The 17,705-nt window shown below is 37.9% G+C and overlaps 1 protein-coding gene across 3 annotated transcripts; it reads right to left on the bottom strand.

The window, feature by feature from the left end:
• Window positions 1-5,828: 5,828 nt before the first annotated feature.
• On the bottom strand, window positions 5,829-16,696 carry rbm26 (RNA binding motif protein 26). 3 transcript variants are annotated; one of them, XM_067496115.1, is made up of 22 exons: window positions 16,207-16,696; window positions 15,900-16,018; window positions 15,429-15,529; window positions 15,197-15,288; window positions 14,828-15,099; window positions 14,426-14,692; window positions 14,074-14,316; window positions 13,379-13,522; window positions 13,135-13,275; window positions 12,703-12,811; window positions 12,418-12,574; window positions 10,548-10,733; window positions 10,334-10,435; window positions 10,158-10,226; window positions 9,972-10,070; window positions 9,158-9,232; window positions 8,815-8,982; window positions 8,517-8,621; window positions 8,163-8,366; window positions 7,255-7,341; window positions 7,011-7,124; window positions 5,829-6,594 (listed from the first exon to the last, which is right to left on the bottom strand). In XM_067496115.1, the coding sequence occupies exons 1-22, from the start codon at window positions 16,263-16,265 to the stop codon at window positions 6,505-6,507; spliced, it is 3,003 nt and encodes a 1,000-aa protein (XP_067352216.1). In that variant the 5' UTR covers window positions 16,266-16,696; the 3' UTR covers window positions 5,829-6,504. The 3 variants fall into 3 exon arrangements, with proteins under 3 accessions (XP_067352216.1, XP_067352217.1, XP_067352218.1); XM_067496116.1 differs by having other exon boundaries at window positions 10,334-10,432; XM_067496117.1 differs by lacking the exon at window positions 15,429-15,529.
• Window positions 16,697-17,705: the final 1,009 nt, after the last annotated feature.

Genomic DNA, 17,705 nt, shown 5'->3' with positions numbered 1-17,705 from the left:
TTTCTTGGTGTCATTGTGTTTTCTGTTGTGTTTATTTGCTTTTTTGCAAAGACACACATAAACCCACACACAAAGCCTTTGCTTTCCTGCTTCATGCAGAGGACATTAACACCAGGATCCTACTGGTGCTGGATTAAGTAATAAATTTTGTGGAACATTGATAAACTAATGCAATTACCTGCAGGGCAAGCAAGTCAGCTAATTTAAAGATACCAGGTTTGTTCATGGGGTGGGAGGCCCTGAATAGGCCCCTTGGGTGAAAGATGGTGCCTTTATTACATCTGAGAGGTCAGCTTGGTAGCACTGTATAAGGATTGATCTTTTGATCCCTGCATAGAATCACCCCCACCCCCCATCCCACTATACTGTACCAACCCCATCTGGCTGAAAAAGAAACAGCTTATCTGGCACAAAGGGTTAACTCTGCTAGCCAGGCAGCCTAATTGAGCACCACACATCTCAGCTACACAGCAAAACAGGAACCCAGAGGGTCGTAACAAGCCAGGCCTGACTTATTCGCATAATAAACCAAGCAGATATCTAAATGAGCCATTGAGCTAGCCAGAGGGAGGGAGGCCATTAGGCCGCGTGGACCATGGGTACATATTTGTATATCTACAATTGCCCTATCATTTGCATATATAGCTGGCTATAGAAATGTTAGTGTTTGTACCCAGGGGCCTAATGACACAACAGAACAACTTTGTACTCATTCACAGCATCATAAACAAGCCAAAGCCACATTCATTTCCCCTGAAAAAACAAAAAGTGATATACTGTATTGGTTATGCTGAAAACAATGCAACCTCTGTTTCAATGAATATACATTGTCGTGTTAAAGGCATGGTTCAAAGGGTTGCTTTTATCATTTGCCAATCAAATATAATGAACTGACCCACTTCTAATGTGGTAGGTTTTGTTTACACAAACCTGCAAACTGTACTTTATTTGGCCAATCTTCAACTAATGTTCGAAAAAGGTACAAAAATGTTACTTTCACATATTGGAGGTTTCTACATTATATCTTGTTTGTTTGTGTGTGTGGGGGCGGTGGGGTTCCTGATTATTTTTCGTTTGGAAGAACCCGCTTCTGGTCTGTGTGCTAAGCTAAAGCTGCAGCCTAAAATTAGATATGAGTACTAAAGTATGTGGTATACGCAGAAGTAAATCTTTTGAACCTGTTATTTCCAAAAATGTCAAATTGTTATTTTAATGCTACAGCAGCTTGGTTCTTTTGAGTCCTGGTGTGTGTCTCAGGGTTTAGTCTAAACCTGTGGCTTTGTTTTATGATTGTGTGTTTTTATTAGGATTTAATAATAAAAATACGGAAGCCTCATCAATTTTCTGAATGTGTGGCAATATTCAGTGACAGGATTTGTTTCATCCATTAAATCTAAACATTTAATTAAAGCTGTAAATTTTAATTGAATTAAAAAATTGAATGAGGTCTTTTAATTAAACAATTTCTTAACATGGTAAAATCAGACACATTGCCTTAGTTTCATGATTTCAGCACCATATTAACAATAATTTGTTTGATTTGGTCACTACTTTACAAGGTATTAATACGCAACAATCGTGACGTAAATGATAGAGGTCTAAACTACACATCACTTTTGCACCACATGTATATACACATTCTTTTAAACACTTTTTAAAACTGAACAATTTAATTGATCAGGAAAAACAGCGCAGGAGTCGGAGCTTATGATGCTTAAATTCTCATTTGAGAAACCCCAGACTACTGATTCTGTATCACTTACCAGTTATTATGCACTTGTTTTTGTGCATTATGCTATTGCTGTCACTAATCAGCACGTTTATGGTAAGGGGTCAAGGGTCAGCCTTTAATGTGACCTCTGACATATAATTAAATTGCCATCTTTAACCTCAGTTACAACTTGTCACAGTGCATTGGATTAAATGCTGCAAATCACTGCACCAATCAATGAGGGGGGAGAGGACAGAGGGAGCAGCCTGCTGTGTCCAGCTGTGTCTGCAGAGAGATTATCTTTAATGAAGTTGAACTGTACAGTGATCATGTTAGTGGGCAGCTTAATAAGATTCTGAATGACACGTTGCAATAACACAAACTCACCCAAACAGATAAGACATTGCAGAGGCACTCACAGTGTCGAGTCATATGACATGCTTCCAATTTTTATTTTGCACAAATTCAAACTTGTGTCAAATGAAATACTTCTCTGGGGATCCCAGCTAGACAGCAGATGTGGACTCAAACCACATTCATGTGTGTGACCTTTCATTAAAAGTGAAAGTTTCCTTTGGTCGATTTTTGGGGCATAATATTTACAACTCTAGCCGTTATAGCGCAACAGTTTTATTCAGTTGGATTGTATCCACCTGATGAATGTTGGTCTAATATTCACTCTCAATTAGCTTTGGTTCATCTCTGCCAGCTCCTGGGGGAGATATCTGGCAGTACAGCACTACATTCACCAGCTAGTGTCTTACTGTGTCTCTCTGCTGTTTGGTGCCTGGCAGGTGTAGTCTGAACCAGTGTTCTGAAGCTTTTTCACTAAAAGCAATGTCTTTATGCATCCAAAAACAATTAACAGCAAGAGTGAACTTGTGGACTAAGCACATAAACAATTTCCTGAAATTTGACATAATGTTCCATAAAGCTGAGGAGAGTTGCAGATTCAGGGTTATACTATAAACTTATAGGTTATGGTAATTTCATGTTTAAATTTAAAGTGGTTGTACTTTGCTGGACTATTTCCATTTACGCTTTATTGGCATTAATATATCATAACAACTACAGGTATATTAAAATGTGATGCTGATCATGATGCTAGTAAAATGCAGTATGTTATAAACTACCAAAAGATATAAAACATATTGTTAAAACAATTACAGTATGATCCAATATTTTTTAAATTATTTATCACATAAATTAAATCATAAATTAAATAATAAAATAAAAAAATATTGAGATATGCATTGACTAATCGACTAGAAAAAATGTTGCTAGCACATATAAATACCTTGAATTTTCTTGAAAAGTCCTAAATGTGAATTTAACATCAGAAATTATAGTGATTAAGCTAAACATTTTGTCAAAAGACTAATGTATGTTGAGAAGCACTGAAAAAAAACATATGGTAGGCGCATTAGTCTACATATTGTACATTAAAATCAGCAATATCAAAAGAAAATCAAAAACAAAACATTTAAAGCATGGTTATATATGAGACCAAAATCTATATATGAGCTTTAAATAGATCAGCTGCATCCTCATGACTGAAAGAGATTTCTTGTCATCTGCAGGTTCAGGGCAGCCATGTCTTAATTTATTGATGGTATTTCCCTGCTAGCAGTGTTACCTGCAAACTGTGGTCAGAAGACAAGGTTAAAGGGCTTTGTTCAGTCTACCACAGCATTATTTCCCCACAAACTGAGGATGAAGGAGGGAGGGGTTTTTTTTTAGAAGAGAAGGGGAGTGTTTTGTCTCACAGCTGAGTGATTACAGAAGCTTTACAACTGAGGCTGCCATCTTAATGTGGGGACAGATTCCACCCTGAATCTGCAGACAGTGTTGTAGATAAAATTGTCTCCAAACATAAATGATCCTAAATGACTATACTGATTATGATTTAGTGGCTCATAAGTTTGTTTCAAACTGTGCATTGCTTTGTGACCAGGGGCCCTGCGTTTAAAGGGTTGTCGGGATATAAACACTAAATTAATCATGCTTTGGCTCAACTTGGTAGGGACTGAATTTTGCTTATGAAGGCCCATGATCACATAAAATATTAATGGATTTTTACTGAGAACTGGCATTGTAGCGATGGGGCCAAGCGTGTAAAAGCATGCGGCTGTGTGTTGGGAGGGGTTGCATCTGATTTGAGATCAGAAACACAATCCTTATATTTTCACTTTATAGTTATAATTGACACACAGCTAGTGACCAAAATATTATCCATCTATTAGGAAGTGTTTTGTACATATTATTCTACAAAACTGGTTAACTGGTGACTGGTATTAATTGGCACACGGCAATGTTTTCGTGTTAAAATGCAGTGATAATATTCAAATCTCTCTGAATAAATACATTATAAGTGAGAAATGTTATGCACTTTTGTAGTTGCTGCCTATCCGTGTGACCAACTTCTTGAGCCCCTGAGGGCTTTAACAGCCAGCAAATCTCCAAGTAAACAAAGTGAGACTTTTTCTCCAGCAAAAGTCTTTCATCTGCCTCGTTCCAAAGGGAGGAATATTTTCAATATTATATATAAATAATTATATATAATCTTTTCATTACTAAAGCTCAATCCAAAATTTCATGTCATTTGTCTCCTTGACACAAATCAGAAAGTAAAGGTTTATATAATGGATGACACTGGTGCTGTAAATGTGTTACTCTGTATTTTCTGAGCTCACACAGAGCACATAAACATCCTCTGCCCACTGAGACACAAAGGGAGGCAAGCAGGAGCCTGAGACATGTCTGCATGATCCTCACATCATCACTGAAGTTGGACAGTCCTTTTTGTCTAGCAAAGTTCTTTAACACAATTGTCAGGAAACGTAGGGTTTTGTGTCATTCAAACCAAAGCTACAGGTTCGGGACACAAGTGTGCAGGTAAAACTGTTTGGCTGATCGCAAATGATGCTTGTGCAAGTTTGGTGGCACCACAGTAGGTAAATGAGATGGCAGGAGGGGGCATTTATTGCCCCCATACTGAGACATGGAGGGATGCAAAGAGGTCTTTTTGATGATGGCGCAGGGGAAGGAGGCTTAAATGATAAACTGCAGATATTCCACATGGGCAAATCTGATTCCTCACAATTATCCCTGCAAGTCTGACAAGCACCGAAGGTGGCCCAGGAACACTGAACTGGTGGACACTGATTGGGTTATTTGTCCTTTCTTATTCGAGGCTGAGAAATTGTGGGAGCTGTGCTGTGTAGAGCCTCTCTGCAGGTGTATACTAACCTCTAACAGAATGCAAAATCTCTTTTTCCTAAATACCACTACTTGTACTTGCTTTTGGTTTGAGGAAAGCAAAAGGTGGCTCTTTTCAAATTACACTCAGACATTAACAAAAAAGGGAAACAAGAACGAGGTGAAATATGAGCAAGCTCTGAATCCCAAAGCAATCCCTTTAACTTAATTACACTCTCCAATGAAATGAAAAACATTATTTTTGAAAAAGAGAAAAGACGCCAGCACTAAACTGCATTAAAACATTCGATTATCTAAACTTTACAAAAGTTTACAGCAGCTTTAAAACATCTAATAAATTGTTTTCCACAGGAATCAATAGTGCTGCATTTTATCCTGTGGGGCATTGCAGCTTGTAAGTTTTTTTTCACATAACATAAAGGAAGTTTTGCAGCATTTCTATTAAGCACTGATAGAAGGCTGCTCCAAAAAAAAAACACAGCAGGCAGTCATCACCCACAATAAGCAAAACGATAGAAAATTTCAATTCCACAATTTTTTATTAGTATATACTATATAGTCAAGACTCAGTTTGACAGTAAATTAATGTTTACAATAACAATGGCAATATGTTCTGAAACATTGACGACACCTGCTGAGGGCAGACACATGGCTGGATGCTGTCGACAGCTCCTGCAACACAAAGAGATGTTCTTACTTATTGTTGCATGTGTATTAAACTTAGCTAAAATATCAAATACATTTTTGTTTTTCCAGGCAACCATTACAATAAAATAACATTTCATACAAATATTAGATAATGTGATGACCTTACCTTTGCAGTGGTATGTTACATTACCTTATTGATCAATTCGATAGATAGGTAGATAGAAGGAATTTTGCTCTTTAGGGGAAGAGGAAGTTTTTTTGTTTTTTGAAATGGTCTTTTTTTCAGATCTTTTTTGATGGTTTCTTTTTTCACTGCCACAGCATTTTTTTTTAGCATTTTTTTTTTCTTTTTTTCAGGCAGGATTTTTTTAGACCATTTCAATCCTTTATTTTTTATACAATCCAAAGTAAAGGCATAAACTGGGAAGCAAAGCTTTCATACAAATCATTTAAACCTAGACATAAAATATTTACACGTGAGCATTTAAACCAGTCAAACTAATACTAGTTTGAAAAAAAGCTACTGTCTGTCATTCAGTTATATTACAACACAGGTTTTGTCGTTTTCTCAAACCAACGATCAAACAAATGTGTCTTTAAATGATAAACTGTCACATGTACAGACAAACTATGTGTTTTGTAAATCCAAAATAAGGACAACAAAAAAAAGAGAACTATTTCTACATTAAGAGCATTAAAAAAAAACAAAAAAAACAACATTGTTGCATCTGATTTACACATTAAAAATTAATCAAACTCACACATGGTTTTTCTCCCAGTTACATATTTGTGAGGGAAAAAATTAACTATAGCCAAAGAGAAATGTGCCTTGTTTATTTTTAAACAGGCACTGAAATATTATAAAGTTGCTTGACTTTTGCTCATATTCAGACCAGAGCAACCAGGGTATTGCATCTAAATTATCTTCATCTGCGCCAGGAGCGAGGCTCGTTGTCATCTTCTTCCTCATCATCGTCCTGCAGCAATGCATCATCACTCAACGACTCTTCTGGGTACTGAAGGAGGAAAATAGATGAGTAAAGAAGTGAAAAAAACAGATTGGTGTACAGCAGGGTGAACAAAAAGCAATTTAAAGTGGAGGCATATTTGATTTTGACATAAGCAATCTTGCTGCTCACAGATCTTAATGGACGTACAAAGGGCCATGCAAAAGACAAATAAAAACTTGTAGTGTGTAATGGCTCCCTCTGGTGTTCCCTACATGTAACAATAGAAGCACATATTTAAGCTTCTGTGATAGCCGAGTAGAGAACGTCCAGCTACCCTTGTTAAGGTAAATACGACCTGCCTGATCCCTGTCCCCAAAGCTCATCATATAAACTGAAAACCAACACAGAATCAGCCACCCTTATGAAGTACCACAAGTGCTATTAAAAGAAAAATATATGCAAAATGAGAGATTTCAACAAACCTCATCTTCCTCTGGTTCTGCATCATCAACATCAACAGTACTCAGAGTGGTAACGGGCTTATGCCAGGCCAGCCGTAAAGTCTTACTGTTGAATCTCGCTCCGTGGAGAGCCGCCTACAGAAAACAGAAGGGGAAACAGGTGTGTCAGGTACTGTGACTAATCCATACAGTAAAGTAGAACAGTACCCGTAGTGGGAGCCGCATTTCTCAGTTTGATTGTCAGGAAAATCAAGAAATCCATCACCTGTTCTGCCTCCGCTCTTGTCTTGTAAGTGATGACTGCAGACAGGCTGTTTTCATCAATCTGACATTCTTCAATCTCTCCAAATTGCTTCAAAATTGGCAACACAACATTTTGGTCACTTTACATACAACATTCATCGCAATTATGCTGATAGAACAAGAAGAGGTGTTACAAAACAAATCCCCAATGACACTTCTGTGTTTAGATTAATGGTTTTCGCACAACTTGCTTTTAAACTTGAAAGTGCATTACCACATTGTCACTGTTAAATTTTAAAGGAGATTGCATTATTTATTATGCTGGTAAATTGTCAATGTAGTGACTATGGTTCATTGACTTATTATATGTGACACTCTCTCTATTTAATTTGTATTTAATTTTTATTTAGACATTTAGTTTCATAGTACAACAGAAGCCACCAGAGGGCTCTAGTTGTTCTTTTTGTTTTGTTTTTTGGCTACACGCACAAATAAAATGGTAAATACAACATGGTAAAACTACTTATAATGCATTGTAACATTATTTGTGCTACCTGAGCACAGTATAATGGAGTATAAATCAAATTTGGTAATTTCTGTATGTTTTTACTGAACTCTTCATAGCCACGGTCAATAAGAGGTTATAACTGAATTATATTAATAGTAAAATATGTTGTACCTTTTAGATTAAGTGCATGTTTAGATTCTGTATTTTTGTTTGTTTTTGCAGAACCATGACAAAAACAAACTTAGTTCAGTGTAAAACGGGACAAATGTGATTTACCGAGTCTTGACTGAGCCGGGGCCACTGAAAGTCCACCTCAGTGATGGTTAAGCTCACAGCCCTCTGGTCTCTCATCTAAAGCCTTCATTAAAAGGTCAAACTGCATCAAATCTTATTCTCATTACTGTAGTTTTAGAGTGACCTACAGCAAAGTGTGGCAGCAGTTCTCCGTGATCTGCATCAGTGAAACCAGAAATCTCCAGTGCTCGTGGCCGATGATCCACGACTGCATGCAGTGGTGCGCTCCTTCCCCGTCCTCTGGAGCATCTTCCACGAGCCCTGAGACTGCCACGTCCTCGAGCGTTGACCCCGCGGCCTCGTCCAGGTGACAGGAGTCCCCTTTTAGCTGCCTGGATAAAAACCAAAAAGGGGGAAAAGTCACAAAGAGAACAAAATTAAGAGGCGAAACTCCAACATATCTTTTCAAGTTACAAAAGGAGAGCCCTCACGTGGCGGCTGTATAAGCAGCATTTTATCAACATTCAAGATCTACTTAATACCTCAATTTGCAGCTGGGTGTACTTGATCTTCAACAAAGCAGTGTCCTCTCCTGTCTGAGTCTTCTTGTACAGGTCCAGCTCAGCATCCAGCAGTGCCTTCTGAGCCTGAGAACATTAATAAAAAACACAACCAGCTGGAAATATCATAAAATCATAAAATCCCATTGCCTTGAACAATGAAAAACCAAAGCCAGTTGAAAAGCATCGGTCAGGGTTTTATCACCCTTGAAGTAATGATTATGGTGATATCAGTACAGTTTTGTGTGTTGTTATACGTGGTTTAGATGGAGGTTGGTACCTCGGCCTTGCTCTTAGCCGTGCGCAGAGGGGTGTTGCTGCTTGAGATTCCCTTTATCTCTTCTTGCAGTTTGGTGATGCTTTTAGTTAAGGTGCCCAAAGTTTCCATGATCTTGGCTTTATCCTCTCCCTTTATTGCTTTGTTCTTCTCCAGTTTGGATATCAGGAGCTGAGAATGTCAAGAATCACATGTTTAACTTTGTGGTAACCTGCTTCAAGAACAGTATGTGAAACACACAGATTTAAAACTGTGGTGAAAATAAGTCCGATGATCTTGTCATGTCACTTTAACAGCAGACAAAATAAGCCATTTGACTCTGATGATCACAGTAAGATTATTTTACCTTCTGTGTCTCAATGTGTTTCTCCAATATTTCCTGCTTTTTCTTCCTCACATCTTGCTGTAGCCTCATAGCTTCCTGTGAAAGGAATAATGAGAAATTATTAGAAACTGCCACTGTTCTAAGGATGAGAATCCAAGTTGTGTGCTTCCCACCTGTTTCTCTTATTGTGGTATTATGTTTAGGTTATTGTGACATCACAGGTCTGTTATTTCTGATTGATTACCAATTTCCATTACCATGAGTCAATATGGACTCTTGAGAGAAGCCATTTTGCTATGTCAGCTTCCATGGATTAAATTTTAAAAAATAATTACACTTGATTACACACTAATCTTAAGTAGGGCATGTTCACCACATGCTTGTGTGGGTTTTGTTCAGGTACTCCGGTTTCCTACCACAGTCCAAAGATATGCATAGGTTGACTGGTGACTATAATTTGCCGGTCGGTGTGAATTTGAGTGTGAATGGCTGTGTTGGCCCTGAGATAGACTGATAACCTGTACAGGGCCTACCCACCTCCAGCCCAATGACAGGTGGGATGGGCGCCAGCCCCCTGCAATGCTGAACTGGATAAGCAATTACAGAAAAAGGATGGATGGATGGATAAACTTAAATAAATTATTACGTGTAAAAGCTTCTTTGCTTATCCATTTTTCATCCTCTGCTGACATAGCAGTCAGCTATGTTGATTATTTATATTCGGCTAAGTCAATAATGGAATGATTGGAAATTTCCCACCTACCAAGCACATTGAACACAGCATTACTTATAAATCTCAAAACTCTTTTTCCCCACTATTTCCTCCATCACATACCTGTTTCTTCTTCAGTGCTTCCTCTGAGGATTTCTGGGCTGCCTTTAGGGCAGCAGGATTGTATACAGTCTTTGTGAGGCCCGCAGATGTTGAAAATACCTGAAAACAAAAGGAGTCACAGATAAATTTCATACAATTAAAGAGGAGAGAAAAATTTTAATAATAATGAATGTAGATAACACTTACTTTTTCAACTGGAGCTGCTGGTTTGGCAGAGAAATCCAAACGGTCTTTCACTGACACTTTAGACGAATTCTTTAGAAGTAGGCAGAAAAAGAATACACTGTGTTTATAGACACCTTCCACAGATTTAACCAGTATATGTAAAAAAGCAAACCCACTGCACGATCATCCACACACACCTGGGAGGCAACACTAGAATCTTGGGAGGGTTCAGAGTTTGAATGGAGAAGGGGCCCGAGGCGATCTTTGACAGACTGCTTCAGTGAAGTGGCTGAGGGCTGCTGAATGACACAGATGTTAATTACATTATGTCAAAATATATGGAGTGCATTTTGACATAGGTGCTGTTAGAAAATGATACATGTGTTTAATTTTTCAATAATTAGCATTTACCGTGATGAGCTGAGGCTGCTGCTGTGAGTATGACTGGCCCTGTCCATCACTCCCATCATCACGAAACCAATGTACCTTTATGAAACGATTGTTGAGAACAGCCTCTGTGCTTTGCATAGCCCGCTTGGCCTCATCAGGAGAGGCAAACTGGATCAGTGCTCCTTCTGGGTCACTTTGGTAGGCCACCTGTAAAAGAACGCAAATGATTTAGTAAGACAGATATATTATCTATTATACAAATTGAACTTCAACATTGTCAAATTATCAAATGAAAACAATTATTATGTGATTTTTAATTTATCTCTCCCATTATTACAGTAACTATGATAACTATTCACTGTACCATCTTTTAAAACTAGGGGATGAAAGCATTCAGAAGTTCTTTAGGTCCTATTATACATTTTTCCCCTAACAGGGGTAAGTGAACCATAGCTTCAGCTAGAAGCCTTTCCTCCTGCATTTCATATATATGCTACAAAGGGGACAGGGAGAACCAACTGCAGAAAGTGTGGGCTTATGGCTACACAGTTTGATGTGAAGGCTGAGTGGTCAGAGACAGACTGGGTAATCATCAGTGTAGCATGAACCATGAGAAGCTGTGTCAGAAATCTTCAGTTACCAAAGGCCTGGTTACAGCCCGATGAGTGAGTCACTGATAGCGTATACATGTAGTTGAACTAGCTTACTCAAAGAAGTCAGGTAACATGGATAACTGGGAGACTCAAATACATCTGTGTATACATGCAGCAGATGAGTACTGTTATATCTCTTCTACCTCTGACTTTTTTAGTGGAAACAGTTGTCACAGATTTTGTGGAAACACTGGTCAAAATTTCTTTCTTCACAAATGCTTCCTGACATTTTTCTCGTGTGTCAGAGCAGACTGACAGCACATGAGCAAAAGACAGAGACACAATGTCGCACTGTGACAACTGTTACTGGCTCTTTGTGTTACTTTCATTTTCAGTCTTTGAGAAGACTTGATTCAAAACTGGAAAAAGCATTTCCAAAATGAAAATGCACTGAGAATGCTTCAGCGCTGAAAGGATTTGCCATCAAAGCTGAACTGTTTTTCCTGAAATACCTGAAAGTTTTGCTTTTGCTGAAATAGCTGAAATGAAATGTTGCTTCCTTATATAATGGTTTGGCAAATGTTTGAGCCAGTTAGCCTTAAACTTCAAAGGCTCATATGTGATGTCATTGATGATGTAATCAAAGCAATAATTTTAAAGAGTTAAAAGTATTTTTATTTTAAGAATTTTTAAAAGTATAAAAGCCATAAACTAGCATTAATGTCCTTTATAAGCTGAACCTTTTGAACAGTGTTAGTAGATGAAGTATGCCTCTATATAATGAAGCCAGACCCCGCTGCTACTTTAACTAACTGCAGCCTTTTGTCCTGCACATGGAGGCATTTTGTATGAAACAAGGCCTAAACATGTTGGCTCTGATTACTTACAGTCTGATAGCATTAATGGTAAAGTTTGATGAACCAAGTTTATTGAAAATATGCAGTTGTACGGCTGGATTCACACCAATAAGTACATTTACACATGTACAATATAACTGAGTACTGCTTTATCAGGCTTAAACTGCCTAATTTTGATCTTAAGTGTTTTAAATACCAGTAACAAATATTTATTACAAACCACTTCACAAAGAAAAACACCTAAACATTCACATTTGTCAAACTCTAAAATGAGATATTTTAAAAGTCCTTAAACCTCTGATACCACACACAACACAATAGTTTTCATCTATCAGCTACCTATTCTACTGTATGACTGAATGCACAACAAAGTAACTAGAGATTAATACAATCAAAGCTGTGACTTAGATACAGTATCTACAGTACCACACAGGGACTGACCTGCAGGTTGACGATGGTGCCAAACTTGCTGAAATGTTCATTGAGTTTGCTGATGTTGTTGAGCTCAGTGGGAATTTGCCGAACCAGTAGTTTTGCGTTAGGAGAGAATGGTGTTCTCTTGTGGTAACCCTGGTGGTTGGGTTTATTAAAGCTGGGTCTGAGCACAGAAAATAAATGATTAAGCAATTGAGTCAGGATGAAAGATCCATTGAATAATTTATCAAATCTGGTTAAACAGAATTAAAGAAAGCATGTGATGTATATTTCAGGGGAAAAATGTCATACTTGTCAAACCAAGGTTTCTTGGTGTTGAGGCCTCCATCATGGCAGGCCACTGGTCTCTTCCTTGAATCAGATTCCATAACAATTCTCATACTGTTGCTGGGAATCTTTTCTGATGAGGAACAAACACTGGCAAGTCAGTTCTGAGACTAAAGCACAGAGCTTGACTGTTAGCTTACACCATCTCAACTCTAGCCCAAGACTTTCAAACAAGATCTCTACCACAACACACATCTTTTTTAGCAAACATAACAACATAAATACGGTGATATGTACTGTCTACTGGTATTCTCCTTGTTTGTGAAGTAGCAACCAGCTACCAACCTAGCCAATATACAAAGGATGCTAATAGCAAAGTACCTACTTACAAATATGTTACAAGTTAATGTTTTAAGACAAATTATTCACATATGGTTAAGTTAATGTAAACAATACCTCTCTGTGGCTGGTCCATCTCCCCCATTGTGAGGCCAATCAGATTCGGTCTCTGCGCATTAACCCGATGGCGGTAGATCGGTCTGGGAGTATTGGTGATGCTTGGAGCCTCAGGATTGTACACGTCAGTATCATAGTTGTCTGGTCAGCAAAAAGAGGCATATTTAACTCATAAAACAGCAAGGTGGGTGCAGTAACACTAATTTATATATTTTAAAAGATCAGCAATTTTAAAAGCCATTACCGGAGGTGAAAAGTGACGATTGAGTTGAGGGTAGGGAGGGGCGCATCCCAGTAGTGACTATGGTGGGAACAGCGCTGGTGATGGAATTTGGAGGAGCATCCATGCCTGATGGTTGCAGTGGAGGAAGCAGAGGAGGAGGAGGACCTTTATCAGAGTTAAAAAAAAAAAAAAAAAAAAAAAAGCAATTCATATATACATATAAAAATAATAATTAGATATTAAAATGTTTAAAAATAATAATTAGATATTAAAATGTTTAACACGCTGGAAACTCCTTTATTAATATATTCTATGATATAAAACACATTGCTGTAGGTTTATTTTAGCTTCACTAATAGAAACCCTAAGGAGATCCATGGCAACACAATTCTTAACATTGTAACTGTACTCCAGGATGCTTTATATTTAATCATATTTGTAATTTGCCTAACTGGCATGGCAGGCATAACAGTGAAGTTCGAGATTTTATTTGAAATGACTGGCTATACAGTTAAATAGGTCTCTCAAGCCAGTTCATCAGGGCCTGCTAGATATTAACATACCATACTATTTTAGCTCCACCAACTGGTTAAATTTAAAAAAAAAAAGTCAGTATTTTAATAATTAAGTCATAGTTTAGGTCATTTTACAGCTAAATGTTTTACAGTCCAAAATTTTAAATGTAGTAAGATTTTTTTTTTAGTCTGAATTGTTACCTGCAACGGGTGGAAGGCTGGGTGGGAGGGCACCTGGTGGGGGCACAGGGGGCCTGAGGTTCACAGGGGGTGGGTTCATAAGAGATGGTGGTGGAGGAAGGCCTGGGGGTGGTGGTGGGTCAACACCTGGGATGGGTGGTTGTTGGAACGGCAACATGTTAGGCAAATTGACATCCTCCACTACAACTGGGTCACTACCATGATCGAAAGGACACATGTCCCCTCTCATGCAGAAGCCTTTTTCTAGAAAAAACAGTAGACACAAATAGAACATCAAGAATACAGAATAACTGCAATAAAACAAAACATTCACAGGCAATTGGATTGTAAAATAAAGGTTTGTTTTTCTTACCATCATAGTCACGGCATCGTTTCCTTTGCTGAAGTGGTGGTCCCCTACCAAAAGGAGGGGGCTCAGGGCGGAAGTCTGACCAACTCTCTGTGGTATTGTTGCTGTGATGATGTGTAGGGGCAATGACAGTAATGGTGCTGCTCAGTGATGGAACAGGGAAATGTGAAGTGGTTGCAGTGGAGACAAGGGCTGCTGGGGTATAGCCATCACTACCCTCTGATCTGTCAACTCGATCATGATCATACTTTAACTTTACAGACTCTCGTTCTGTAAACAGACACAATTAAGTTTTGGCGTCATTCTTTATTTCAAACAGTGTTTCAAACTGGCACAAAGTGATCTTGCTAGTAATGAAGTTGGACAGCCTTAAGATGACTTTAGGATTATAAATCAGGTTCTTACCTCTACTCCTGCTTGTAGACTCAGTTCTGCTGTGGGACCGGCTCCTGCTGCGATCTCTATCCCTATCTCTGTCTCTGTCTCTATCCCTGTCCCTCTCTCTGTCACGGTCTCTCATGCGTTCCTTGCTCCAACTCCGACTGCGACTACGAGTGTAACTACGACTGCGGCCTCTCCTGCGATTGTAGCGATCGCGATATGAGTCCCTCCTTGGCGGGTTGCGGTCATAATCCCTCTTCCTGGAGCGATCATCTCTCTTTCGGTCATCTCCTCTTCTAGAAATTTGGGTAAATAATCAAATACTTGTGAGTAGTGAGTAAAAATAAATTAAATGATAAAGTCTTTACTGGAAATGGGCATATGTACACACACCTGCTATCTCTACTGTAGCGGGAGCTGGATTGTGGAGGGCTGTGATTTATTCGTCGAGAAAACTTCTTCTCTCTTTCCTCTTCCCGATTTGTCTGAAGAATTTAGTAAATAAGTTTAAATAAATAATTGTACATAAAAACTGTGTTTTAAGGCTGTTCCTATGCACATTCTATATATCTAAAACTAGTACTCATTGCCCTGGTAGATATTCTCATATTTATAAGATGGTTACCTCATCTTTTTCAACTTTGCCCAGGGAAGTCTGCTCTGACTGTGGGAGGTAGCTCTTATTGTTAACAGCTTCAAAAAGCTTATCCACAAATGGCTGGGTCTCTGAAAGAATAAAGTGGTGTAATTCAAAGTTATTATAACCTAATATTTTAATGTAAAGACAAACCAAAGGTTGTTTGAGAACCTCTGGTCTTGTATAAACACTGAATGCTATGGTGACAGTATTTTCAGAAGAGATTCATCCAATACATGCAATCCATCCTACTGCATGATAAAAGTTTAAAACCAAGCACTCTAGAGGTTTGTTTGTTTGTATCCACATAATGGGAAGTTTAGAACATAACAGAATCAGAACAGATCAAGCTGCAAGCGTTTATAAGTCATGTCCAGTTAAAAACTGTTTTTCCTAGAGAAACTAATGGTTCTATTTCTGTAACCTGAATGGCACAAACTGGAACTAGTGAGGAATTACCTTTCTGAAGAAATACATCCAACTGGTCTATACAGAGAGCTTTAAGTTCCTTTTCACTTTTATCTTTCTTCACCAAAGCAACAACATACTTAGCGAGGGCAGAAGGGTCTGCATCACAGCTGGAATGGAAAAGAAAAAGATTCAATGGGATTCGCGAGTATGTGAATACATCATATTCGAAGATGTGTACAGGGAGGAACGACTGCAATATTATCAGTATTTGATTGTATTGTACTTGTGTTTATACGGGCTAACATTAGCTTGTATAAGACAGTGTGACAGTGTGCCTGACGGCTAGGTTACTTACATAGGCTCCAATGTTTCAGACAGCCATGTTTTCAAGGCATCGAGGTTTTCAATTAGCATTTTAGATCCAGCCGAACTTTCCCTCCACCACGGCCAGAGTTAACCTTAGCTGAGATGTTGTTATTTATTACTATTTAAAAGGATAGTCTAAATTAACTGGTGAAACTAGCCACTTAAGTGGTTCCAATGGGTTTGGCTAAGCTGTGTTGCTAAAGGCGACGTTAGCTTAACTTAGCCGCGTTCACGTTGCATTAGTTAGCAAACGTCTTTCCAGGCCCCAAGCGTGCTACTGCACGATTCCTCGACTTTTGCAATATATTTGCTAAATAAATGCTGGGGACGCAACTTTATTATTTACCTACCAGCTAAATTACTCTGGAAAATGGACAAGATTTATATCCGCTAAACTTAAGGAGAATTCGCATTTAAGTTACTACTTTATCCCCGCTCACCAGCTAACATACCATGGCGACTATTTACTTCCGCTTATGTTATCGTTGGAAAAGTATCGCGAGAAGAATATCTATAGTGTACTGCTATAAAAACAGATGCGCGCGGATTAATTGCAGCCTCGACCTTAATATGCGCTTGTGCAACACATTTCACATTTCATTCCATTTATTTAAATATATGTGGTTTTGAACAATGCTTGGATGCATAATATTTAGATCATCATCAGTGAACAAGATAACTTGTCAAGCACTCATGAATTAGTAGTTTTGAATATTATGATTCCATAAGAGAAGGAAAATCTGCACGTTTATAGAAGTATTTACTACTCAAAAATGTACTCAAATGTGTTGCCTTTTTAAAATGTACTTCAGAAGAATTGCATAAAAGTAGACATCAGCATATTTGTCTTTTATAAATGTCCTCAAATCAAGCCTTTTCCTATTAAAACTGTTCCCCTGATTAAGATCATGTCACATAGTTATTAACATTATTTAATAAACATGGGTTATTGGCAATATAAAACACAATTAAACTTGAAGAGGAGTCTAAAAGTTATATAGTCTTAAAGAAAAATGTATTCCTTAAAAGATTTCAAAAGGAGAGATTTTTTAATGTGTTAAATGCTGCATAAAACACAGCAGCTTAGTTGTGGACTAGAACATTTTTTTATATCTTGGTGGATTATTACATCAGAATAGCATCCTTGAAATAGACCATAATCATGTAAATACCGCTAGATTAAATACAGTAAATAAAAAAAAAATAGAGATTTTTACCAGGGCAGCAGTGTGGTGAAGTGGCTAGTGCTGCTGCCTCAACGCTAGTTTATGTTAAGCTTATGAAAAAGTGGATTTTTTTCATCTAAAACAAATATTTTGACAAAATGCTCCTTGTTTTTGTGTTACAAATTGAAAAGCAGCAAAAGTCATGTTTTTTCACGTACCTGAAATCCACTTTTTTCACATAGTAAAATTCCATTACACTGATGTATGTGTTGTAGTTTTTTCTTCTGTACAAACAGAAGAAGTGATAACCACATAAAAATGC

Source organism: Channa argus, chromosome 2, assembly GCF_033026475.1.
Source record: "Channa argus isolate prfri chromosome 2, Channa argus male v1.0, whole genome shotgun sequence".
Taxonomy (NCBI): domain Eukaryota; kingdom Metazoa; phylum Chordata; class Actinopteri; order Anabantiformes; family Channidae; genus Channa; species Channa argus.
Note: the sequence above shows the minus strand (reverse complement) of the source record. Positions and strands in the feature narration are given on the sequence as shown.